General features: G+C 42.7%; 1 protein-coding gene across 2 annotated transcripts in view; it reads right to left on the bottom strand.

The window, feature by feature from the left end:
- Positions 1–26,318, bottom strand: part of rev3l (REV3 like, DNA directed polymerase zeta catalytic subunit) — a 106,706-nt gene that overhangs the window by 43,735 nt on the left and 36,653 nt on the right. For both annotated transcript variants that reach the window (XM_033649298.2, XM_033649297.2), the window contains exons 2-8: positions 12,886–13,075; positions 12,662–12,736; positions 10,499–10,659; positions 5,510–5,660; positions 4,302–4,396; positions 2,971–3,075; positions 1,163–1,247 (exon numbers count right to left, since the gene is read on the bottom strand). In XM_033649298.2, coding sequence (XP_033505189.2) covers positions 1,163–1,247; positions 2,971–3,075; positions 4,302–4,396; positions 5,510–5,660; positions 10,499–10,659; positions 12,662–12,736; positions 12,886–13,075 — 862 coding nt within the window. The remainder of the gene's footprint in view (positions 1–1,162; positions 1,248–2,970; positions 3,076–4,301; positions 4,397–5,509; positions 5,661–10,498; positions 10,660–12,661; positions 12,737–12,885; positions 13,076–26,318) is intronic.

The following is a 26,318-nucleotide window of genomic DNA, read 5'->3' on the forward strand; positions in this document are numbered from 1 at the left end:
TTTAGTATTTCTTTTTTATTTTATATACATTATCAACACACCTCAATCTTCAAAAAACTAGGTTAAAATTTTTTCCTCTTATACACACATCATCCGTGCATGCAGTAGAGGGTTAAGAGAATAAGAGTGATTAGAAATGGCACTTAAAATGTGACAGAGGGTTGGACTGAAAACATGAAAGATGAAAAACTAAAAAAAAAAAAAAAAACCTAAAAAAAAAATTCCAGCACAGCCTGCAGTGCCAGGTGAGACCTTGAGAATAGAGCAGCAGCAATAGCCATGCATAATAGAGTAAGTATGGGAAAGCCAACAGAGAGGAAGTGACAGGCTGTGTGTGTGAGTATTAACAGAGAGAGTGACTGAGACAGTCAGGCAGTGGGAGAGTCAAGAGCCGCCAGCGAGCTCTCCGTGAGTGTATGTGTGTGTGTGTTCTAATCACTCAAGCTCCGCTCTACGCTGAAATCCCACACTGCTCCCACACTGCACTGGTTTCCTCCTCTCCCCTGTTCCTGTCTGATATCAGAGGTTAGTGAATAGAAGCCATCTGGATCTGATGCAGAGGCACGCACGGTCACTGAGCCAACTGTACTTTTATTTACAACAGGAAATACTTTGCCTGTACATTGTGGGAGTGGGAGGGAAGGGTGTGTAACCTCGTCTACATCACTTTGCTCTCTCCTTCCCCCTTTCTAAGCACTACAACCCCTTGGTCTCCACTCCCTCGATACATCTGTTCTGACTTCACTTTCTCCATCCCTGCCGTCACTCCCTCCCTCCCTTCCCTCCCTTCCTTCCCGCTCTGCCCTGAGAGAAAAGGAGGCGGAGGCTGAGAGGCACAGGGAAACTGAGGACAAGCAGCAGCTTCATTACACTTCAATACAAAGAATCAAAGATGAGGGAAACTTGTGATGGATGCGGTTTTGAGACTGTGGGTCACCAATGTGACTGGAAGCATCTTGTGTTTATTTTCAAACACTGTTTCTCGCTTCCATAACTCCTGGCTCCTTGCCAGCAACTCTGGCTTTCCTCAGGAATACAGGACAACAGTCAGACAATGACTTTCACACAGAATTTGTCCTAAAACATCTGGTGAGCTCATCAGTCACCAGCCCGGCTGTCAACCACCGTGACAACAGGATTGGAGAGCGGATGAGGAACTTACACATCAAAATCGTTCTCCTTCAGAATCTCCTTGAATCTCTTCATGAAGATTTTCTCGCTCTCTGTTGAAGTGACAAACCCACGATCTGGAAAACATCAGACAAACTGTTTCAATAATGCGCTCATCATTCCTGGAAACTGTCTGTAAAGAGTTTTTCCAGACCTCAAATTCTTAGCTAAAACATTGTGGTAATTGCCGTTAAGTATGCCAGTAGTGGTTGCTGTCAGTGGAGTTATATCATTTAATCAAAACAATTTAAGGGGACTGGATGTAATTCTACATACCATGACTGAAAAACAAAATCTATCCAATCTTTCTGTAGGAACTATAATCCTTGTGACACATGCACATTTCCTCTCTACACTTTTTCAGACCTGGGAGCCGCGTGTACCTGGATGCAGGACTGCACATTCATGCGTTTCGTGATTTATCGCCCTGTTTCCAGGGCAACTACATGTGTGTGTGTGTGGGGGGGGCTCACAGTTGGGCAAGATTAAAGTTCTTGTTTGTGGTTCAAGGACACAGTTGTGTCACTAATCACACGCACAGTTCTAACAATGATGATACTCTGACGTGTGTGGGTAATGGAAAACTCAAACGCTGCCCTCCACTGGAAAAGGGCTCAGCAACAGAACAAAGACACACATTACTGCCCAACAGGGAACTAAACATGATGAAACAATACAGTTAGCCACAAAAGAATTTGTATTGCCTCAAAACACTGTCATAACTCATAGAAAACAGAAAGGCTGGCACCACTGTAATGAGACCGTCTCAGTGTAGCTTTGAACATTTCGAAAAAGTTTTTTTCTTCTTCAATTATTTAAGCATGTTACAGAACATCCATTCTTTTTTGGTTTTCCAACCCATAAGATAATTAGAATTTCTTACAACTTAGGTCTTATTTTCATCATCTTGACCATTATTTCTAACAGTTATGATAACATTTTGCTCACCAAAGTAATTGCTGAGATCTGAGAGCACAGAGACATTGCTTCAATCAAGTTTAGTGGGGCAAGTGGTAAGAGAGGTCAAAGTTAAGACAGGACATCACGTTGTACATTTAAGAAATTCAACAGCAATGTGTCTTAACAGACATCATGACCTGGTTACTCAAGATACTCAAGATCTACAGATCTCTTTGTGTGCGCTTTCATGTGGGAACTATTTTCTTTCTCCTGAACTACACCTGCTTACCGTATCAGTAGGCATAGTGATACTCTCTGCAACTCACACCAAAACAATCCAGACTGATAAATAGCACTACAGGTAAGAGGAAAGCAATGTGTTTTTGATTTGGGGGTGAACTGTCCCTTTAAGATACTGCTGCATATACACTGTAGTGAGCCGCAGGTTAGGTGGAGTGGTGTTGCGGACGTGCTTTGTTGGCAACACCACAATTAATCTGACTCAATCCCACTTACACTGTGCTGCTTCTCTTAACACTCACTAGAGCACCAAATGTGGCTTAATCCACCATTCAAAATAGTCCCCAATCACTGCACTATGTCCTCTTAAATGAATAAATCTAGTTAAACAATTCAGTAACAACCTTTTTGGGGTAACAGTGTGGCAATCAGTAAAAATGAAACTATATTTGTGACCCAAGATTTACGTCTTTATTAGGAATTGAAAGGCTTGTGGGTGGAGTCAATTGTGTAGGTTGCTGGTACCTTTACAATCTGATGACAACATGTCTGTCAGCAGCCTTTGAGAGAAGTCCAGCCCCAAATGACCAAGACACAAAGTAAAAGCTTCCCTGTGCCACAAGACATGATCAGAGAGTTTCCACTGTGGCCTCTGCTCACCTTGTGACTCAGGAGTTTCTATCTGGGATGCCTGGTTCTTCTCTCTCCTCCTCTGCTTCTCGTCCTCCCAGATGGCCTGCAGACCGGGATTCCTGCCGATCTGATCTGGACAGAGAGGAGAGTCACAGCACAATGTGTCAGTTAACAATGCATATTTTATTGCTGTCTATATGAGTTTTTAACCCAAGACAGGGTTTTATGTCGAGCAGAACTCACAAATCAAAGGGACGACAGACTTAACCATAAAATCCAACCCTTGCATACTGTAGCTTTATTTTCATCAGCGCAGTTTTAATACACTGTTAACGGAGCAGATGGAAAAGTATGAGTCAGAACACGAGCTCTGCCTGCCCTAGAGTGGCCTCTCCTTTCCATTCCCCACTCTTAAGACAGATGCTTGTTGTGGTTTATGATTCTGTGTCCAGCCTGATGTAAATCAGAAGTGCTCGCTGCATACTTACAGCCTCCATTCAAGTTAATGCACAAACAAAACATTCAGCGGAACTGGCTCTCCCAGGGTGACCTCAGGATTTCATCCTGTCCTTTTAAAGCTGCACAGACAAAATCTGCACTCCTGTGGCTTCAAATACCAGCGAGAATTCACCCGCTGGAGAAATGTTTGACTTTAATACCAAGAAAACATGTATTTTTTTTATTTTAAACCATGCCAAGCTTTTAGCTTTGTTGTCATTATGTGGTGTCTCCTCTTCCTCTTCTGATCCACGTGTTTTTTTTCCACCATGGCAAGTACAAGGATGGGCTTTCTTTTTCACTCACAGTCTGAAATAAAATAAATCCAAATGTACAAAACCTTCAAATATTGAGAAATGCAACAAAAAGGCCAAAGACAAAGTGACTAAACCCTGAGATTTAGGCACATTCTGCAGTAAGATACATCACCAAACAGAAGCAATGGTTGCATCTGTTGTGGGTGTGCATGGCTTTTTCACATAAAACCGTCTGCTTTATGGGTATTGTTCAGTTCAGTAAAAAATATCCCTCCATCCTGGATTCCCTCATCTCTGTTAATCTCTCCCCCTCTCTGCTCCCCTGTGACGTGGTGTCAGGTCAGCTCTGCAGTGTTTATGCTTAGGGCTGCTAATGGATTTGATGTGTGGAGACAGTCAGAGGGAAGCACTCTGAGCAGCTGTGTTCTCTCAGTTGTCTCAGCCAAACGTGCAGCACCTTCAGCACTGATGATGATTCAGCGAACAACCTTTCACCTCTCCGTTTTCTGTCTTATTGCTGCAACTGAGTCAGAGAGCTCTAAAATACTGGCAAGGACTGGTAGAGGGACGCAGCAGGTGTGACGTTGTTCTGAGTGAGCTTACTTTCGATTTCTAAGCGGTTGAGGACGTCTACAGCCACAGCATCAACCTCCAGCTCGCAGGTGCTCTGCTTCTCCACTTCATCCAGGACGAGTGAGCTGCAGGTAAACACAAACAACAAGACATTCATAAACAAGCACTACTAAGATGCTTCAAGAGGCCAAACAGTATATTCGGTTGTACTACTGGTTGGTAATGTATTTTGATGTATAAAGATGATAGAAAGCTTTTTGTCGGGCACTATTTTATTTTAGAGGGATTTATGGCAAAACAGGTATGGGAAGCTAAATGTTTATGGGAAAATAAAATAAAAGAAATGCTTCTCTGTTTTTAGTGTTTTTGTTTTAAATTTTGATTATTGTTATTAGTTTTTGTGTGCGCTGTTATGGCGGTTGATGATGTCTGTAGCTTGTTTCTTCCTCTCTTTTCTCTTTCTTTGCACTGGAACTGAGCTACCTTGCTTTACAAAAAAAATTACCGCTAACTATGTTGCGTGGCAATAATAATAGTATCAAGTATCAACTTTAAATGAGTTATGTGTGCTAGCATTCCAGTAAGACCTCAGCCGTTTGACAAAGAGAAAGATGAGTCAGAGACAAACTATGGAAGAAAACTGTCTCTTGCAGAATGAGGGAAGTTTTAAATAAATTCTAATAATTCATAATCCAATTCATAGTTTCCTCATACACGTGTCCATGAGGTCCATGAGAGCCTCTATATGAATGTCCATGTGCAGCCCAAAATGTGTGACTGTGCAGACTGTCTGCATAGCTAGCACACCGGCTGTGCATGTGCCAGTTACATATCTCTCATCTCTTGCACCAATGCACTGTATCCCCTCTTCATGGTCCTATCTTCACTGAGTGGTCGCACATTCTATTTCCTATTTAAGTGTTTTTCTTGTTGTTCAGCCAATAGCAACAAAAACAGCAGCTCATCTTGCCTTATACACATGCTTCTGCTTCTTCTTTATCTTGATTTTTATGCCTGTTGGCAAACAATATTGTGGTGCTTGACCACAACCAACTGAATAGAGTGTGGCTCAAGAAATGTGCGTGCTTGGAACACCAGACCGACACGAACCCTAACTTGTAGTAAGAATGTAACTTTGTGTGTGTCCATGTGACCTGCACAAGTCCTCAGCTCTCCGTGGAAAGTATGTCCGATTCTCAAAGAGCTAATGCAGCAGAGGCTGAGCAGGTGGGACTCACCAGGGTATGGCGTTCTCCTCCCAGCGGACAAACGTGCCCCCCAGGGTGCTGTCGTTGAGCTTGGAGGTGCAGGGGCTCTTCCAGGGGCTCTTCCAGGGGCTGATGCTGGGGCGGCCGGGAGTTTGCCTGTCTGGGACCGCTGCTGCGTCTTCTAGAAAACACACACACAGGCACACAATACAGTTCATGGTACAGCTCTGAGAGGAGTTGTCAGCCAGTCGAAACAAGATCTCTGGTCTGGTGACAAGAGGGGAGGCACAATCATCATTTGCTCATGTGGGGAAATACTGAACATATACTGTGTGTTTTTGTTGCAAATATTAGTGTAAATGTAAGTGTGATTAGTTCATCATCTGCATAGATGAATGAGACCATCATATCAAAAATGAGAGTAAAAGACTACTCTTGAAAGCTCTAGAAAACTCATACAAATGTGGACCTTAAGATTTCTTTGTCAACTACTGTTCCAAGGTCAGAATGAACCTTCATCATCAACTACTCGGAGGTTGCAGATATGTTCCCCCTAAAATCAGTGAGCTACCATAGAACTGTTTCGGCATTGCTTGCTGATCTAAACTGCCATCGAGAAGTAATTCAAGTTTATCACAACATGGGTCTGGGTAGTTTTGTAGACATTATTCTGTAGAGATCTGAGACCATGGTGACATAGCTTCAGTAAAGTCTGTCAGGGAGAGAAACACAACCAGACAAACAGACAGGTGGTGCACAGGACAACAGGTTAGCCAGATTACAGTAGAAAACCCAAACCTATGGCAAGTAGAGTAGGTCAAAGCTGAACCAGAAGATTGGCCTGTAAACTGTTATTGGAGTTTACAACTGACAGCTTGGGTCATAACTTTACTGTTTGCCTTTGTTTTTTCATCTAAATTAGTTTGGCTAACCTGGGCTTTTGTCTAAAATCAGCTGACTCACCTGACTGCTCATGTTTCCTGTGCAGTTGGGCTTTTAAAAAAAAATCTTTTTACCTGAACAATGCTATTATTAATGGTACTATTGGCCAGTGCTACTGGAGGATAATAATAGTCCTTAAAACTGCAGTGCACTAGGCTGGTGTAAGTGTGTAGTGTGAGACACCCTTGTTACCATTGTTTAATGGGTCATTTCAAGAACACAACTGACTTGCAGTTTTGACCCTTGACCTGTATTGGGTGTTCAAGCTGTGTACTGGACTTCAAAACACATTAAGTCTTCTATTCATCTTAAACCTGCCCATTTTATCAGCCCAGTCCCTTTTATCATTCCTACACTTTATCCCAGATTAAGAACTTGCTTTCAAGTTTCAGCTTGAGGGGAGCAGAAAATGTAAACAGGTGTACCTATTATTGGGGTGTTTTAGTTTCTTTGTTGTACGGGGCACTGGAGCCCTCTTTCCATTGATTGCATCAGTGTAGAGGTGGATCAAACATGGGAACCCTGCTTTAGTTGGAGGGAAGTCAAGCGTGAGGATTTTTAAAAAAAGAACTTTATTAAAGTCAAGTGTGGAATTTCCTGTCCTGAATCATTAATGCGCTCACATGTGAAGGCGGCCCTGCCGGGGTGGATGCTCTCTGGGAGCGTGGGGGGAGAGGTCTGATCAGCAATGATGAGCGGGGGTACTGGTCTGAGATTAGGACTAAGCTGTGATCAAACAGAGCTGGCAATCAGGGGTTTAGTCACCATCAGGAGGAAGTAGAGTCGGGCCTGTGAGAGTCAGGTTCATACAAAATCTGAGGAGGAACCCCTCAGTCTGCCACTCCCACTATGAGGCTCAGCAACTGTTGGCTTCACTGCCTGAAGAACAGACGCTGGGCCCACTTTTCAAGAAGAGACAGTACACGCTTGAAACATATAAACACACAGACATCAAATGAGTGTGGCTCTGCTGCTGCTGCTGCTGGTAAATGGCATTTCTGTGCAATACTAAAGCAGAGTAGCACAGAGCAGGTCAGCTCACAAAATACAGTCACTAGCCTGTTGAAGAGACATCAGGAAGAAGAGAATCTTCATTAGCCATGGCTCTGTGTTCTTTAAACTGGTGGGAATGGTGCTTACACAGCAATATCCATCTATGTATAGTTTGCTAACTTAAGCTAACATTAGTCACTATAAGCAGCACTGTGGTGCAGTGGTTAGCATTGTCGGCTCACAGCAAGATGGTTCCTGGTTCGAACCCAGGGTGGGGGAGCCCTTCTGTGCAGAGCGTGCATGTTCTCCCTCAACCTTCCTCCCACAGTCCAAAGACATGCAGGTTAATTGGTGACTCTAAATTGTCTGTAGGTGTGAATGTGAGTGTGAATGGTTGTCTGTCTCTATGGGGAAGCCCTGCCATAGTCTGGCAACCTGTCCAGGCTGTATCCCGCCTCTCTTGCTAGAGCTGCCCTCTAGCTGGGATAGGCTTTAGCCCCCCCGCGACCCCCAACAGGATAAGCGGTTACTGAAAATGAATGAATGAATGAATAGCCAGTATAAGATTCTGGTTATACCAGACCAAGTAAGGCTGTAACAATAAACCCCCTGAGTGTATTAAACTCAGACACGGTGTGTTTCATTACTTATGATTGAAACTTTTCATTTGTAGGAGAAAGATATGTTATATATTCTTGATTTAAAGCTACTATAATCAATATTTTTAAATGATCCAAGGATCAATTATGTGTAATATATGAAAGCCCATTTCCAGCAAAGTAATGGGAAAAAAATATGTCTTTATAATTAGAATCTTTTTTGTTTAAATAAGAAGTTAGTATTTTAAAGTTATAAGTTAGTGTCTAAAAGTAATGAGAAACTTTCTCAAAATAATGACTTCATATCTCAAAATAATGACAAAAATGAGTTAGCAAACTAACTCACCTTTTCAGAAAGCTTCTCATATTTTTTTTTTAAATCAATGTTTTGACATAACTTATTAATGTGAGACAGGGTATTTTTTTTGTCATCACTCTGGCGGACATGGTCCACAATTTCTCAGGTGTCTTTGACCCCACACTCTCCTTCCTGCCTCATGTCACCCAAATCACCAAAACAACATCTATCACCTTCATAACATTGCAACTTCAGTAAGTACAGTACTCTGCTGCTTGCCTACTTACCAGAACCTCGTCACTTGACCACATCACCCCAGTCCACCACAACAGTCAAACACAGAATATACTTCAAGATTCTACTTATCACCTACAAGGCCCTTAACAATCTATCTCCTCCATATCTCTCTGACCTCCATCAGCAGTCCCCCTCCTGTTGTCTCCACTCTGCTGATGCCAACCTCCTTCAAATACTCAGCACCAAGCCTGGGGTGACAAGGTGTTTTCAGTCACTAACCCCTCACAAAAATGCCCACACAGTATCCGCTTTCAAAAAGGCCCTAAAAACCCACCTCTTCAGACATGCCAACCCTACTTAGTTTTTCATTTAATTGTCTTCAATAAAGAAATTACTGTGTTTCTTTGTTTTTATTCTACTCTACGTAAAGCACCTGAGGACTCTAAAAGGCGCTATATAAGCGCGATGTGTTATTATCATTATCTAAGAGTAATGTAAAAGAGGTTGCATGTAGTGATTACACCCACAGATAATTATCACCTCACTCTGCAGTTCCCCTCAGCTCTGTGAGTGTTTCAGCTTTTTGCTCACTGTTTTGGTTTAATGATTTGCAACTTTAATATTTTAGTCAACTGCCTGTGCTTTCAGTGCAGTAATTTCTAGCAACAACAAGCTGCTGTTTTTAGTGAAAAGGCTCTGATAAATAAACTGTGCACTACATGCCCACCACCAGCAAAGGGCAGGCAGACTGATCTGATGGCAAGCTAGTCTACATGGACCTTTTAGAGTCAGATATTTGCCCTAGGGGAGCTGATGGAAACCAAGACTGAGTTCACTAAGAGTGAATAACACAATTCCAAATTAATTCTAATGCTGATCTGCGTCGTCTGAACCTATAAAGTCAACTGCATGCTAACTAGTAATGGAAACAGTAACCAGGAACATACCATTACAGTTTGTTGTGATTCTAAAGAGGGGATGAAAATGTAGTTCAGTGCAGAGTTGCTAAAATTAGACAAAACAAAATCAGCATGACAATCATTCCCAATACTTTGTTTACATGTCACAAAGTGGCACATGCAGCTTCTGCCCGGTATCAGCATTATGAATGGGAGTGTTTGAAGCCAAACCCTGGAGAAGACACAATTCTTATGTATCTCTGTATCGTCACTCTGCACGGCTGACAGAGCTCCAAATGACACACACAGGAGAGAGAAAGCCTTGAGACTGCAAAGTGCCTGCTACCAACACACAATATCCACTTGTTGTTCTTGTTCTGTCCTCACACCTTTTGATTCAGTTTTTCGAACAATCTCTCTGAAGAAGCTCCCTGAATGATTTTCAGGAGGCAGTGGGCTTAAACTAGACTTTACTTTTGCCTCCTTGGTGAGAACAACGAAAAGAAAGCTACCACAAAATGGCTAAAATGGACCAGAGAGAGAGAGAGAGAGAGAGAGAGAGACAGGGTATCCAAAGAGGTGCAGGTAAAGAGAGAGAGAGAGAAAAAAGTAAAGACCACAAGACAAAACATGTGGAAAGAAGCAAGGGGGCAACAACAGGGATGAAAACAGAGAGGGCTCTTAAAAGACGACAGAGGCATCCTGAGGCTGAGGTGAGATCAGGAATAATTCGATATGACACGAGGCATAGCAGCCTTCCCCTGGTCTGCTCTCCATCCCCGCTGAGCCAGGGGGTAACAATGCAGTGAGCGGGACAATGCTCGGCTTTGCCCACACTGTCCAGCAGAGACAAAAAACAGCACTGTGGGTCCTGAGAGACAGAAGAAGTAGGCCACTTGCTCAACAGTACAGAAGAAGACAATTTGCCTTAATGCTGCCCCAAAGAGAGAGGAGGTAGGGGTGAGGGCAGATGTCACATTTAATTAACAGTTTTAACACCTGTCACAAAGGGAAAAACAACAATCGTTGGGATGACTTGTGTCTTTCTTACCTTTGTTCTGGCCCCTGCGGAACTTGACAGCTGCCAAGTTAACCAGGTTCATGCCGTACAGATTGTAGTCTATGAAGAGCTGCAGCAGGTAGGGGATGTGGCCCTCGTGGGGCTGGTAACTCTTGTTCATCACTGCTCCGCTTTGTAACAGCTCACACACCCTACGACAAACAGAGGTTTTTCCATAAGAAAAGATATCTGCCAAAATGACACGCTTATTTATTTATAAGAGGCAATTATACAAATATTAGTCATTTTAACCTCATCTGAACATTAACAGGTTGTTTCTAGTGTAGCGGAGATGAAATCAAGGGGTCTTGACTGCAACAAGTTTGGCTGCTTGGCTGTGCTACGTGCATGACAACAACCTGACGATATCCAGTCTTGCTTAATTTTATTGCAGTGATCCACGGCTCTCCAAGTTTCTACAATGTAACCTCAACAAACCACTTGAACAAGAAAATAATGCATGAAAACACATCGCTGTGGAGTTAAAGGGCTTTGTTCCGTTCTGATGTAATTGAGTACAAAACTTAAGTGATCAGTGCAATCATGCCCACAAGCATCTAACTCTTGGGTGGCAAGAGAAAGCCTGAGAGGGCTGCATTTATTTACACAGCACTGTTGTCTGTCTGAACACAACCTAACACTGTGTTCAGGCTACTGGTGACAAAGCAAGAGGCTACAGGTCTTTGTCAATGGAAGCTGGTAACATGAAGCTATAAACTAACGCCTGACACTTGTCACTGCTTGATGTGCGTGACACACTACAAATCAAAGTTAAGCTGGTCTCAACTTTTTTCAGCACTCCAACAGCTAATCATATGTCTTTGATTTTCATGTGCAGTTCCCTTTTCTCTCCCAGAATTCCCATTCCTGTCATGCTGTATTGTCGCTCGTAGTGTAAGCAGACCATAAGGATGCATTCAGACTGACTCGAGCCCATCCAGGCAGAAAGTTCTCTGGGTCCTGACCTTTAAATCCGCCCACACTTCCAAGTTGATTGATTCACCTGGCATCGTGACATGAAACAGCGGTTTCTGGGTTAAAATAAAAAAATGACCTATGAGATCTGCGGGAGTACGTTCATCTCTTGTGAATCGTTTCCCGAATGGAAATGGAATGGAAGTGGACGCCATGTCAAAAAAAGCTGAACACAGCTGAACTTTTGCTGCAAATCAGTGTGTTGTTACTTAAGATGTTATAAAAGATGACCCTGTAAACACATTAATCTGTTACTCCAGCTGGACTTCCTGATATTTCCTACCATGAACAACATGCCCCCACCAACACAGAGTAGCTTCCATTAAACCTAAGCAGAGATAATCAAGAGTCACTCTCATCAGTAATGTTCTATGGAGTGCCTCTTCAAACACATAAAGGTAATCCTTCCATTTAAATCCATGTTGAATGTCCACACAGAAAAAGGACAATTTGTTTTCCAGAAGCGTCCTTAACCAGAGAAACCCCGGCATTTACTGTTACTTGCTTGGTGGATAAAGAGCAGTGTGAATGTTTGAGCTCTGTCCTGGAGTCATGTTCCCTTTAAAGGTCAGAGCTCTGTGCTGACTGATGACGAGGGGCCTGCCACTCTCATCTCCTTCATCATCTTTTTACTCTCTGCTTCTCCCTTGCCTCCCTCTTTTGTCGTCCTCTCTCCCACTTTCCCTAAATCTCACCTTTCTTTCCTCTCTGTCAGGTATTCTCTGTACCCTGGTCCCTTGTTCTTTCTCTTCCTCAGTCTGTATTTTAGTCTGCCCTTTCACTTTCTCATCTCTCTCTCTCCAATCTCATCGTTACATTACGTCCTCTCCTCAAGCCTCTTCCTGTCACTTTGCCTCTCTCTCTCTCTTTCTGTGAGAGAAAGGCTCGCTGCCAAGTACCAATTCAGCTGCACAGCTCCTCTCACCTTGTCACCACTAATGCTGCTCGCTCTGGCAAATAATTCACAGTCTTCCTGTGTGCTTTCACACACAGACACACAGATACACACACGCACACACACACTTAGCCAATCAATTTGTATAACTGAATACACAGCGATCGATTTCAGTTTAGTGAGCTGGCGGAGTCATGCGCACACAGTCTGGTCTTCAGTAACATCAAACAAGCTCAGGATGATCCATATTCACATTAAACTGCATCGATCCGCAGTAACCTTACCTTTTGACCATCTGAGGATTGTACAGATAGATCTTCATAAAGTGCTTCTCCTTAGCGTGGTAGCCATAGAAAGGCCTGTAAGACAAGAAAAAGATCACATTAACATACTGCATATAAACCTGGATCTTTCCCCCCACTGTTATTTTATGAATGTTAAACAGTTCTGCAGTCATGTTTCACACTCAGCCCAGTTGTGTTAGGACCACAAATCATAAGTCACTCACATGCCAGAGACCAGCACCACCTTGAAGACGTGCTGGACGCTGGAGGCGGGGTTTCCCATGGCAACGTTGAGGGCCCTGTCGATGCTGAAGGCCACCTGCCGCAGGTAACGCTCTTGCTGTTGGCCGTAGCCATCGTATGGCACGTAGATGTAGGGGAACACGCCATGGAGGTGGAGACATGTTTTTTGACCTGCAACACAACAACAAAATCTGTTGAACATAAGGCCACATCATATACAGTAATATTCTCACTGGTCACACGCATTAGATAAAAATTCTTTTCTTGACTGAAGTGACACCATCACAAGCCCAGTTCTTGACCTCAGTAAAGCCCCTTTTCCATTGGACAAAAACCCATCAACACCCGCTAACATCTGGCTTTTTTATTTAGCAGGAAAGGTTACGATCGACATTCATTTGCGAGTCAAATGACTCGGCTTCATGCTGTTTATCGCTCTTTTTGTAGTGCTATGCAGTGATGCACTGCCACAAAACAACGTCCGTCTCCATTCAGGCAGCACTCAAACAACCTTCACAATTAGTCTGCACAAAGTTTGAAAACGAGACTGAATCAGTAAGAGAAATAAAAAAAAAGTAACCACTGTAACAATTTCACTGACCTCAATGCTGCTTTCTGTGTTTTACTAACCCTGTTTTCCAGTGCTTACATGACTTCAAACATGTCACACCAAGAAAAAAAAAAGAAGACTGGCAATTGGAAAGCACTTTATCACCCAATTTTGCCATATATATGCGCTAATTTGGGTGGGAAAAAGGTCTAAGTGTGACCTGACAACACCAACTGAAATAAACATCTCACTTTAATGCACTGATTGACAGTATGATCTTACACTGTCCAATATAGAGATCGAACGATTTATCGTCCGGCCGATATATCGGGCCGATATTTGTTTTTTTTTTAAAGGCATCGACATCGGCCAACACCCGGGAGCATTCGGCCAATTTTTTTTTTCCCGGGGCCTGATTTACAGACAGGCATATCCGCAGGCATACGTCACGTCATGTCATGTCATGTCATATCATGTACTTTATTTATATAGCACTTTACAATGACCACAGGTGAATCAAAGTGCTTGACAAGAAATTAAAAACACAACACACAACAGATTCATGAATAAAAAACAACAAATAAAAAGGATAAAACAATAAAATAAAATACAATAAAATAAAATAGGAGTGTCACCACATTACTGAGTATTGAAAGCCATCCTAAATAAGTAAGTTTTAATATGGTTTAATATGGTCAGTGGCATATGGTCAGACATATTTGTCATCGGCTAAAGCTGATGGCAAAACATTGGTATCGGCATCGGCCATAAAAAAATCCATATCAGTCAACCTCTAGTCCAATATGACACTGTGGTCCCTTCTTAGCTTCCCCCATATTACACTTGTACAATGCCACATTAAGGCTGTCTCCCTCTGCTTCAATTTCCTGAGACCTGGTAGCAACCAGGTGTGACTTCATAGAGTCAAAGTTCTAAAACATCTGTGTATTCTCATGCAATAATTAGCTAACACAACGGACACATATTTCTAACACAAGTGCATCTAAACAATTGAGCAAAATTGCAATAAAAGAAAGTTCTCAAAAGAAATTAGCTGATAGAGACTGAAGTAAAACACTAACAAAATCTGTCTCTGACTAGATGCCGGTTTTCAGACACATTTTGGTCCATTACAAAAATGTATTAAGTTTTAAAAAACAGCCCAAGTGACTACAAAAGTGATATTTATTTTTACCATGTCCAAACTTTGCCCTCAGAAAAGTAATTGCATAAAAAGAGAAAAATGCTTCAAAAAACCAAGGCAGTAAGTCAACCTTTTAATCCAGATGCACATCACGCTACAAGCCAACACTTCAGCAACAATTTGATTTCGTTTTGTTACCAAATACGCGCCAGTATTACAGGGCGATATGAATCAACCCTTTGTACTGTTCTTTCCCCAGCATGCGGTGACAGTTTTTGAACACACATAAGCTGAGCTGCTGGAGCCTTAGATGTGACTTCTACAGAAACTATTAAATCTACTGACAGCGTGCAAGTGAGATGGATGGAGTGTGCTGAGGGTCCAGTAAACTGTTTTTGTCCCCCCTGTGCACTTTCTGACCAATCACTGCAAGGCAACACAGATGGATGAGTGCGACAACAAGCCTGTAATATCATGATTCATGACAGACATGTACACTGTGTTAAAACAGGCCATTAGCTAAATAACTAAACAGAAACAGAGAGGGAGAGTGTCTCTGGGGATTGTGGGTGGAGCAGAGTGGAGAGGATTGAGGTCTTGAGTGATGTGAAGTGAGGTCAGCCTGTGCCAAGAGAGGGAGATACAGTATTTATAACCAGGGCGATGTGACATCATCACTCCCAGACAGACACGCACACTGCCTGGGAGTCAACTGAGGTGAACTGTGCTGCAGACACCACGCTCCGATTCATTCCCTTTCTACCACTACCGGCCTGGGCCAGTGCTTTTATATGCAGTCTGCTGCAGGAGCCTGTACTGTGTTTAATCAGGTTACATAAGGGATAATAACAGCAGGGTAAAAATGAAGACAACAAAGGATGAGGCTCACAGAAATCTGAGCTTCTGACTCTGTCCGCTGATGTTGCACCAGTGACGGCCTGGCAGCTGGACAGGGGGAGGCAGTATTGAGCAGGAGCTTGACTCTTGCCCGGACGTGTCTGCACATGCCCAGAGACATGCCTGCCTCCCCAACACTCAGCACTGGTAGCAGGGCTTCAGGAGCTGAAAGGGAAGGAGGGTCCTGGCACTGTCCCTTCACCCCAAACACACACACATATATATATCCACAGCTTGCTAATTCTCCATCCTCATGTTATGGTATGACAGACGACGCCTGCGATACCGCAGTCCCCTGGGCACGATTGTTGAGATTGTTGGAACCAGAGTGGAGCTTCCAAAAGAGGAAGAAATATTCCCAGCATCTCTCTGCACAACGATACATATGACTGCCTCCAAACGGGAGGGGAGGGTGATGCAAGATGAGATGTGGTGCTGAAAGACAATGAGCTTCTCAGAAGAGGCCTGGTGCTAGAGTGAAGCAGACATCAGGCGTATAAGAGCAGGGAGCAGCGTATGCTGGAGCTCACAGGCGGAGCTCTCTGTGGAGGACTGTGGTATTGAGACAGGTTTGTGTGTGAGGCAAACACACACACCAGACCGTCATTATGAGATAAAGCGGAACATTTTCAATTGTTACACTGTCCTTGGAGATGAAATATTATTTGTTTGAATGCCATGCTTGGCTAAATGAGGGCTGCATTATAAAATATTAAACACATGAAAAACTGTATCTCCAAATTATGAAGCACACAATCTCTGAAGTCCAGAGTGATCAACTGACCAAAGAGGCTCTATTACATATTGATACCTGATTGACAGTTATCAACACTTGCTGTTTTCAGCTTCTCAAAGAAGGTTTGCAGTTTTCCTCCATCATAGTAAACTGAATACTGAGTATCTTTGAGTTTTGGTTCATTAAGGGCCGTCCACACCATGAGCAACGACTCAAGTGAGTGGCAGAGTCCCCTCTGCAACTAAAACGACAACAACAGTAGCGAATGATATAATTACGATCATTTTCAGAGCAATTTACTGCATGATAGAAACACTGACAAATAAAATCCATCTGTATTTACAGGGTGGCACAGCTACACTGTCAGCACTATTGCCTGATAAAAATGTTAGCATTGTACGTTTCTGCAGACCTGTTACATTTGCACATTTCATAGGTATCATTTGACATCAGGAGGTGGAGGGGATGGCTGATGGTGGATGGACTGACACCTATGTCAATCTGCAGACCACTGCTCCAAACTGACAAACAACCCAGGTGTTTTTGGCGACCCGTCCCAGCATGTTTGTGGCACTAAACTTGGGTGGTTTTTCTATACTGCACATGGGTGTCTTTGGCGGTACATCACAGGGTTTCCTAACGGCTTCTGTGGCACCAAACCTGGGTGTTTTTTACTAAGACATCGCAGCATTTCCCACTGGCATTTGAGCAACCAAACCTGGGTGTTTTTCACCAGCCTGCCCCTGCTTTTCAAACAGCTTTTGTGCCACCAAACACAGGGGTTTAAATCCAACTCATGATCTTGTCCTGACCATAGTCAAGTGTTTTTTGTGTCAAAACCTGACCACATCTTCACCACAGCGTTGTTGAGAAACATTTAGTTTCAGTGTATCCACTATAAAATAATGTGCAAAATGTCACTCATCCATGGATGCAAAAACATATTATGCAAACATTTTTTTCTGGCAATTGGGTTGGGAGCGCACAGCACTTGCTTGGTACCACCGTTTACAGAACATTTATAAGTGTCGATGCTCACATCATTATCATTAAATCTGTTGTTATAGCTATTGCTCTTGGTGTGGATGACACTTAGGTTAAACAAAACGGGCAATATGAATATATAACCTTGGGATCTGGCAAATTTTGACTATTTTTCACCAGGTCATCATTCTTCAACCCTAGTCTGGTGTTAATGAGCAAAAACAGCTATCATGCTTGGTTGTAACCTCCTTGCACGTTGTTATGGTGACTCAAGCCTGTAATTTGTTATTGTGCTTTTGTAATCAATTCACACTAGATGTTTTATTCAGACACCAAGAAGCCAGGAAGGTTTGACTTTGGTGAAATCTGACGTTAAGTAAATTTCAAGGTTTGATCTTTGACTTTTTACATTTTTGACATAGGTATTTATTGGTTATTGGGCTGCTGTACATCCATCACTTCTGTCAGGGTCACAAAAAACCTGATGGAATTTACTGATTAGCTGGATTACTGTTCGGTATTGAGGGTGCACCTACATTTTACATACATATAATTCATTATAGATCATAAATGCAACTATTCACTTAAAATATTTCATCAATTTCAACCAGCTGTGGTTATTCTGAAGTCTATTATTATCTCTAAAAACATTTTGAGAGTATGAGTGTAGGACAAAAATGCAGTTCTAGGCCTGGAAATCAAAAGATCATGACTTAACTGCTAATTGAAAAAAATCAACAGATTATGCTGCCGGGTAGTTGCAGAGGGACAGTGGGATCAGTAGCTCTCTGTCAAGTCAGCATTGTGTATGTGTGCGTCTTAAATGTACAAGGCCAAGGTGTGTGTAGTGACACTGCGAGCCACACAAAGGCTGGCAGCCACTCCAGCGGTGAAGGAGCTGTGGGAGAGCGGTGAGGATGGCACGCGTCTGTCTGTGTCTCTGCCGTGTCAACATGGAATCTCTCACACACACACCATAAGCAGCCAATGTCGGCTTCTGCTGCAGTTGCTAGGCAACGGCAAAGCAAAAGCCCCTGACGGACAGCGGGAGAGATAAACAAGTGATTCTTTCCACCCAGCTGGTCAGGCCACAGAAAGAGATGAAGGGAGAAAGTGTGCGTCTGAGAGAGCACGAGAGAGTCAAAGACAGAGAGGAAGAGCAGACAGAGAGGAAAATTATAATGAGAGAGAAAAGTGTGCATGTCTGCACGAGAAAGAAAACAGGGAGGGGTGAAGAGACAGAATAAACAATCGCGGCATGAGAGTAAGAAAGCCAGAGTGGGTATATGATTGTATGTGTGAGAGAGGAAGATGATAGCACATACGAAAGTAAGCAAGAGAAGCAGAACCTGAAGGCGTGTGGACTGAACAGGATTTCATGTTTCAGATACAAAGAACATCTGCTGCCTCAGTCTGATGGCTCATTACTGTGATGCAGTCAAACTTAAGACTGCGCAGTTAACCAAGAACTTTCTGAAACTGGCATCATGAATCTATAAGTGATCTTACTGGTATGCTGAGTGAATTCCTCCAAACATGTTCTCATTTGCAGTGTCCCTTTAATGCACCACTAAGTGAAACAAGGAATCACACCTGACCCAGAAGATCCACTCAATCACTGTCAGAAAGTGTGTGCTTGCATTTTGTTTTGTGGGTTCCTAACAGTGGTTGGAATTTCGATTCGTGACCAGGGCATGTTTCAAACACAGCAGTCTGGTAACGCCACCTAAAGCAATTGTTAGTTGGGATTCACTGATCCAACTATTTCTTTCCTTCTCTTCATTAGTTCTACACATTCATATACCTTAACTCAGGGCGTGACCCAGCATGCATAAATGGAGCCATGTTGCTTACAGTACCAGAAGGAATTTACTTGGCACTCAAAATTTAGTCAACCCTTAACTGACTGGTATTGTCACACACAGTGAAAATACTGAATATCATGATGACACTGGTCATTTATTTAATATGGATCAGTCATATCTGGCCAATGCCGAACCCCCTTATTAAAATTTGTATTAGGACTGAAACCAATTCGGTGGATCTTAAAGGACACCCCTCAAGTGACCATTTATATATCAATTATTCACGCTGTGTTACGTTGGAATTGTGAAGAAAACTTTGTTCTTCTTGCAGGCCTCCACAGTGAACGAAGAAGCCAAGAATGGAGAATATTCTTCATGAATTGGAGAAAAAGGGATCCATGTTTAACCACAGCTTAATTTTTTCTAAATAACTGTTCACAAACTCTCGGACAATTCGTGCAGTATAATCTAAGTCTCACTGATCCAGTGGTATGCTTAGTTCTTCCCAAACAGACCGCCCTTTCGACAGAGAAACTGAAACTTGTCTACCCTCTCATCAAAGCCAGACTCCATTTACAAAGACATTGATTTCACTTTACTGAACATGGGAGTTGCAGGTCTACCACTGTTTCGATCGGTTACTTTTCGTAACTTAGAGAGGTAAAATTGGATGGAGCCTGGCTTTTAAGAGAGAACAGATAAGTTTCACTTTTATTTCAGTTCAGTGTCAAAGGGCTGACTGTTTGGGAGGTGCTGAGCATATGACTGGATAAATGAGACTTGTATTTTACTGTATGAGTTCTGTAAGAGTTTGTTAAAGGGTGTTTTAATATAGTTTTGCTGTTGTTAAACACAGACCCCCGTGACTTCAATTTTTTTGTTCCAGGGAGGCATGTGAGAAAAACACATTTTTCATTCCAAATTCAGTATAACACAGGGTGAGTAGGTGATATACAAATGGTCATTTGACGGTGCAGTATTCCTTTAACTGAATATTGTAAGTAAGTGTTAGGCAAAGTCATAATCTGAGATTTTCAGTTTGTTGTTCAGTACAAAGAATTAATATGGAGGTCAACCTCGATGACAAAGAATCTTTGACACAAGTGCATTTACAAAGATATGACACTGATTGTTGCAGTTTGTTCATTGTCCTCCTGATAAACACAACAGCTGGATGCCTCATATCTTCCAATAAAATATGGAAGTGTCTCTGTTCAGCTGCGTGGAGGAAGGTGCCATCTTTTCATTAAATGCCAATTTTAAATAGCACATCAGTATTTGATTGTTCAGGTGAAGAATTCTGGGAGACTAGCAAAAATAAAATTCTTGCCCTGAAGAAAAATGACAAGAAATACTGAAAAATGTCATTTCCATTTTTCTTTTTCAATTCATCAGTTGTTTAGTTGGAATAATCCTCAAATAGGAAAAGCCAGAACCTGAGAATGTTTGACAGCTCAATAAATGACTTAAAACAATGAATCTTTTGTCAAAACTGCTGCTGACAAATATTCTGTCAATGACTAATTAATGCTCGTTTTCAGCACATGTATGAGGTGGCTACTGCGTGTTATGTGCTCTTGTACACTTCCATCTTATTATCCCACTATTCCCCTGCCACATGTGCAGCCCGTTTCCTGTCTCCCTTCCTACTGGAGGATTTGTGAATGAGGGAGGGAGGAGCAGTGACTGCTTCAGAGCCTTATCTCCATGGGGGAGGAGCACTGAGGTAGAGGAGGTCCAGTCTGCCAAGTGCCTCCCTCAGTGTCCTCTCCTCCCACTTCCCACTCCCTCGTAGTAATCTGTAGGGCAGCTCCATGACTCAGCACCCAGGGTAACAGCAGCCCCACACCACTACTGGGTCAGTAAGGCAGTCAGCCAGCAGCTTAGTCATACAACCAGTCAGTGAGTGAGTCTGTCAGACAGCGTTTCAGACATGTTAACCTGTTGTTAGCCACACTGTAAGACTGACAGATAATGAGATCTGTCCATTTTAAATAACGCACCTTCCTGTTTACTTCTTAATGGGTAACTTCAGTATTTTCCTATGTTTCTGTGTCTAATGGGAACATGAACGTGCTTGTTTTTGCCACTGACAGGCTGGTTTTTATTTTAAGTGTATGTCAACATTATATAAAGCATCCCTACAGAGATATACCTAGTTGTTTAAGAGTATATTTTTTCTTTACGCAGAAACAGCCCCGAAATCGCCATAGCCAAACCCATCTGACTCCATTTAAATAGACAGTAATTATGGCATGACCTCCTCTCAGCACTTTGTGGGCATGTAGAGATTGGCCAAGATTGACAATTCCCTCTCTTGCCTGTTAGCTATGCTGCATCCAACTAAATTACACTTACATTATTCATGGATGTACACAGAGTTTAGTGACCTGACGTAATCTCCGCATACCTCCATCCACCTTCGACTGAAGCCGACGTCTCTTTGGTAAGAGTGGCCGCATTTTTACCAAAGACTTTCGATAAAGAACCTGAGCCAGTACCTATTTGTGACCCGTACAGTGATCCATCTGTTTGACGTTTCACCACAGACAGTGCTTTTAAATGGCGGGGTGTTGTTACTCACCACTCTATCCAACACTCACTGTATTTCCTCTAAACCCACGATGCAGAGGAACGTCTGGACCTTGTAGATTATCAACAGAATGTGGTTGCATGTCGACATTTTCAGATCAAAAAAGAACAGGCTGGAGAGTGTAGAGTATTCCAATAGATGGGATAATCAGAAATAGCATATTGAGTCCTTGTCATGCAAGATTGGAGATATCCTCTTGATCAATCAATGGACTGCCGTGTTTCTAGATCCACCTTTTAGTATCAATTCAATGTGTTTGGTACCTCAACAGAGGGGTGACGAAAAGCAGATGGTAAAGCAACAGTTCTGTTGATACCATCCACAACTTTTGACAATGGAAATCCAAAAAAACCTGTTTATGTGTAACAAACTGAACTGAACCAGACTGCTTGATGGAGACAAGGCTTAAGTGACCTGTGTGGCTATGCAGGGCCTTTAAAGGGGTTTGAGGTGGCACACTGGAGTTATGTAGATGCGACACACTGCTCTGAGGAAGCGGGGTTTCTTCTGGATGAGAGAGATGAGTCATGCTGGTAACTTTTTCCTTGGCAGTCAAGTCTGTTTACCCTGTCAGCCACTCTGCCTGGTAACCAGCCATCCTTTAAAACTTCAATACAGTTTGAGAGTCCTGCTTATTATGGGAAAAACAGGCAAATGTCCTGGCAAATCTTAAAATCTGTCAATGATGGTGCTGAAGGACAAAAAGGTCGCTCTCTGCTTAACTTGCTGATTTTGTTGAAGCAGCAAATCCTCATTCCTGTTACAAGCATTACTTCTCTGGGCTCAGAATACATGAGTGCCTACTGGAACACAGAGGTAGAAAGAAGAGACCTTTATTTGTCCAAGGTAGGTTCGCTGAGTACAAATGCTCTTTTCCAGGAACACTCTGCTGTGCACACTCACACACCTGAAAGCTTCCAACAAAGCCACAGTCTCCTCTGACATGTACAAGCCGTAACTATGTTCAGAGTGTGGCATTTGGTGACGCTAATTATCCTCATGCTCATACTGTGCTGTGCTGAAAAGAGCAAACACACATTTCTCACCGTGTGCTCTACATATGAGCGGAGTACACAGAGTTCTTTTTTTCTCCTCCTTTACTTTCAGCAGTTTGGGGGAGCAGTCAGATTCTCTCTGTAATCAGACAGACAGCTGCCACAGGGAGGAGTGAGAGAAGACGTTAATAAAACCAGTGTTGGTATTAATTAAAAAGGCCCAGGGAGAGCTGTGTGAAATCTAGGCCTAAGCACTCCCACTAGCTGGAGAGGGAACATCAGAACGGCAGAATATATGTGCTCACTATGCACATCCGTGATGATGGTGGTGAAAGTGAGAAAAAGTGTGCCTCCCAAGAACTTTCATCAGGGTGCACTCATGCAGAGATTTTAAGCTGAGCTCAAACCTGATAGGTCCTTTAACTACATGCCAAAATGTTAAAGGGGACCTATTGCTCTCATTTTTAGGTTCATATTAGTATTTTGGGCTCCGACTAAAACATGTTTACAAGATTAAATGTTCAAATCACTATTTTCCTCATGCTGTCTGTCCTGCAACACCTGTGATCACCCTCTGTCTGAGACACTGCCTGTCTCCCCAAAATGATTGTATAATTATATAAATGACAGAAAATAAGGAAAAGCATAATAGGTCACCTTTAATTAACATTGAGTCCTCACTCTACCACTAACATCTGACAGGTGGCTGACTCAAGACTAAATCAATGGTAATAGCGTCTTTTTGTAGACACTAGTAAATACAACGCTACAGTAACTGGTTAAAACAATATTTGGTTAGAAAGATATGAGGTCAGACTTTAATTTTACACCATTTAATTAACAGTAATTTCTACATGATCATTTATATTAGTAGTTACATAGAAAGCTTGGCGGACAAGTGGCCGGGGCAGGAGACATTGAGGTTAAATGTATAGAATGAGGGGATATGAGAGCACAGAGGCGAGCAAAATTGAAAAATACACATACTCTCAGTTTAGAAAAGTGATAGCATTAAAGGGAAATTTCGGTTTATTTCAACCCGTCTCCTATCGTCCTAAATTTGTTTCAAGTGACTACTGACATAAAAATAATAGTCAGCATGTTAGCCGTTAGCCTAGACACAGCCGGGGTGCATAGTAGCGTCAGACCTGTGAACGGGCAACCTTCAAGTGCAAAGTTAGTCCACTAAACAAGCTTTTTTTCCACAAAGACCGCCTCATATCGTTAGGATAAATGTCAGAGAACATATAGAAAACGACACGTAAACGTGTTGTCTTACCTTACCGGTGTGGTGCCGTGTTTGTTTATCCCTCTAGCTCTGCTTTCCAAAGCACGGCCAAAATATATCTCGCCAGTTCTAGATAAAGCCCAGCTGGATACTAATGTTACTCCAGGTGGAGGTGTCTCGTCCTCGGTCACATCCAGACCTTGAAAATAAGGCTGCAACCGGTCCCATTCCTTGCAACAGAGGCATTCCTCTTCTGTGGGCACTGGGGCACAGCATTCACAGGTACACCACCAATCTCCAGAGCTACGCAGCATTGCAGCAGCCATTCGTCCTCTACCTGTTGCGCTTTTCTCTCTCTCTCCTCCTCTGTTCTTCAATTTCATGAAGCTCTTCGTCAGTGTATCCTTCCAGCTGTTGCTGCTTGTTCAGACACGCTATGAGATCACTGCTTGTTCTCGCGATATTTCGGCCGCGCTACCCGTAACTCGTGTTTTCACAAACTGTAACCCGTGAAAGTGCACTGGAACGGCAGTCAAACCCGTAACTTCCCACCCGTGAACTCGTACCAAAGCGATGTACTCCCAGTTCCGACCTCTGACGTCACATAACCCACAAACAAATATGGCAGCCCCTGTGGATGCAGTGATGCTGCGTGTGATACACGGTAGACTTTAGGACAATGTAAAACTGTCTGTTAAACTGTTTGTGCACCACAGAAACATCAGTTTGTCACGGTCACACGGATTTTGTGTTCACGTTTGCGGCTGTGCACCTGGAACGCTTTGAGGTGGAAACTTGGAGATTTCAACTAGGGAATTTCCCAGTTCCCAGTTGTCTGGAACACAGCACTAGATGATAAACAAACATGGCAGCACACCAGTAAGGTAAGACAACACGTTTACATGTCGTTTTCTATATGTTCTCTGACATTTATCCTAATGATATGAGGCAGTCTTTGTGGAAAAAAAGCTTGTTTAGTGGACTAACTTTGCACTTGAAGGTATGCCCGTTCACTTACGTTTTAACAGGTCTGACGCTAATGGCTAACATGCTAACTATTATTTTTATGTCACTAGTCACTTGAAATAAATTTAGGACGATAGGAGACAGGTTGAAATAAACCGAAATTTCCCTTTAAGGGCAGTAGTCTGACATTCACACAAACTGGGGCTGATGAGATGGAGCAGGAGGAGCTCTGGAGGAGTAAGAGGCAGAGGGATGCTGACAGGGATGGCAAAGTAACTCTCTGGTACAAAATGTTTCACAAAGCTAAATTTAAGATTATTTCATAAAGACCTGCTGAGGAACACACAGACATTTAGGGAAAAAAGTTTGTTCGATCTCATCATAAGACAGACTTTTTAAAATTTCAAGACTATTTGGCCCAGTTTACACTTGTGATTTCGACTGTCTCATATCCAGGGAAAATCCGCATCACTCTCTCTGAATTAGGAGGTATTTGTGGGTTCGTGAATGCAGTGCAGGTAAAACTCTGAGCTTTACTTTTTTCCCTCAGCAGCAGAATATTGAGTTTAATACTCAAGCATTCCTTTTGATGAGTTTGTGGTCAGATGGATCAGACCTGATTAGATCAGATTGACGGATTAGAGGAGCGGCTGCTGCAGAAGCGAGTGAAGGCAAACTTTCTTTTACTGATTAGACCCAGCACTGGACGGTGGGGTGCAGCTCCAAAAAAAATGTAAATGTGGCAGCTAATGCCAAAATTGTTGCGGTGTGCCACAAATTAATGAAACGTTCAGTAAACCCTGATCTTGGTCACAACATAAATAAAAAACAAATCTAAAGGATCCATATCAAGTTTATGTTTTGCATCAATGGTTGCACTGATCAGGGATCAGATAAACAGTACAGTAGTATATTGGAGGCTCTCTCTCTGACAAGGAGACAGATGGTTGATTTGAGTGTCACTTTAGCTGCAGTTATCACAGAGGCAAAATGCTCGGAGTGGCTGCTTCAGAAGATCGCTTACCAATATCGTCACACTTGGAGGGAGTAAAGATTACATGTGCGTCTTCGAGAGGTTGATGTATTTACACCTTTGAAACTAGCTAAACAAACTCTACAGGTGTTTTAACAATCAGATTTCAATCCATCTCTTTTTTCATGGCTATCAGCACAAACATGTAATGGACATGATATTAGCTTGTTTTGCAAAATATACAACCTGCGTTGCATGGTTTTAAGAATGGACATGCCAGCAAGCAACTGAAAACATGCACTAATGAATATTACTATAATGTTTAAGTAAGAACGGGGGGAAAGGGAGAGCTGGAGGAGGATATCACACGAAGGTCCCCCGTCCATGGTGGTAAATGTCCTACCAATGTGGGTCGGGACAGCATTCAATGGTCGCCCCGGGGGTTAGCACAACCAAAAACACAGCGACAACCCAGGAAATGAAAAACTCTAAAATACCATCACGAATAGCTACAAAACAACTTTTCTGTCATTGTTGGGCCAG

Source organism: Epinephelus lanceolatus, chromosome 13, assembly GCF_041903045.1.
Source record: "Epinephelus lanceolatus isolate andai-2023 chromosome 13, ASM4190304v1, whole genome shotgun sequence".
NCBI lineage: Eukaryota > Metazoa > Chordata > Actinopteri > Perciformes > Serranidae > Epinephelus > Epinephelus lanceolatus.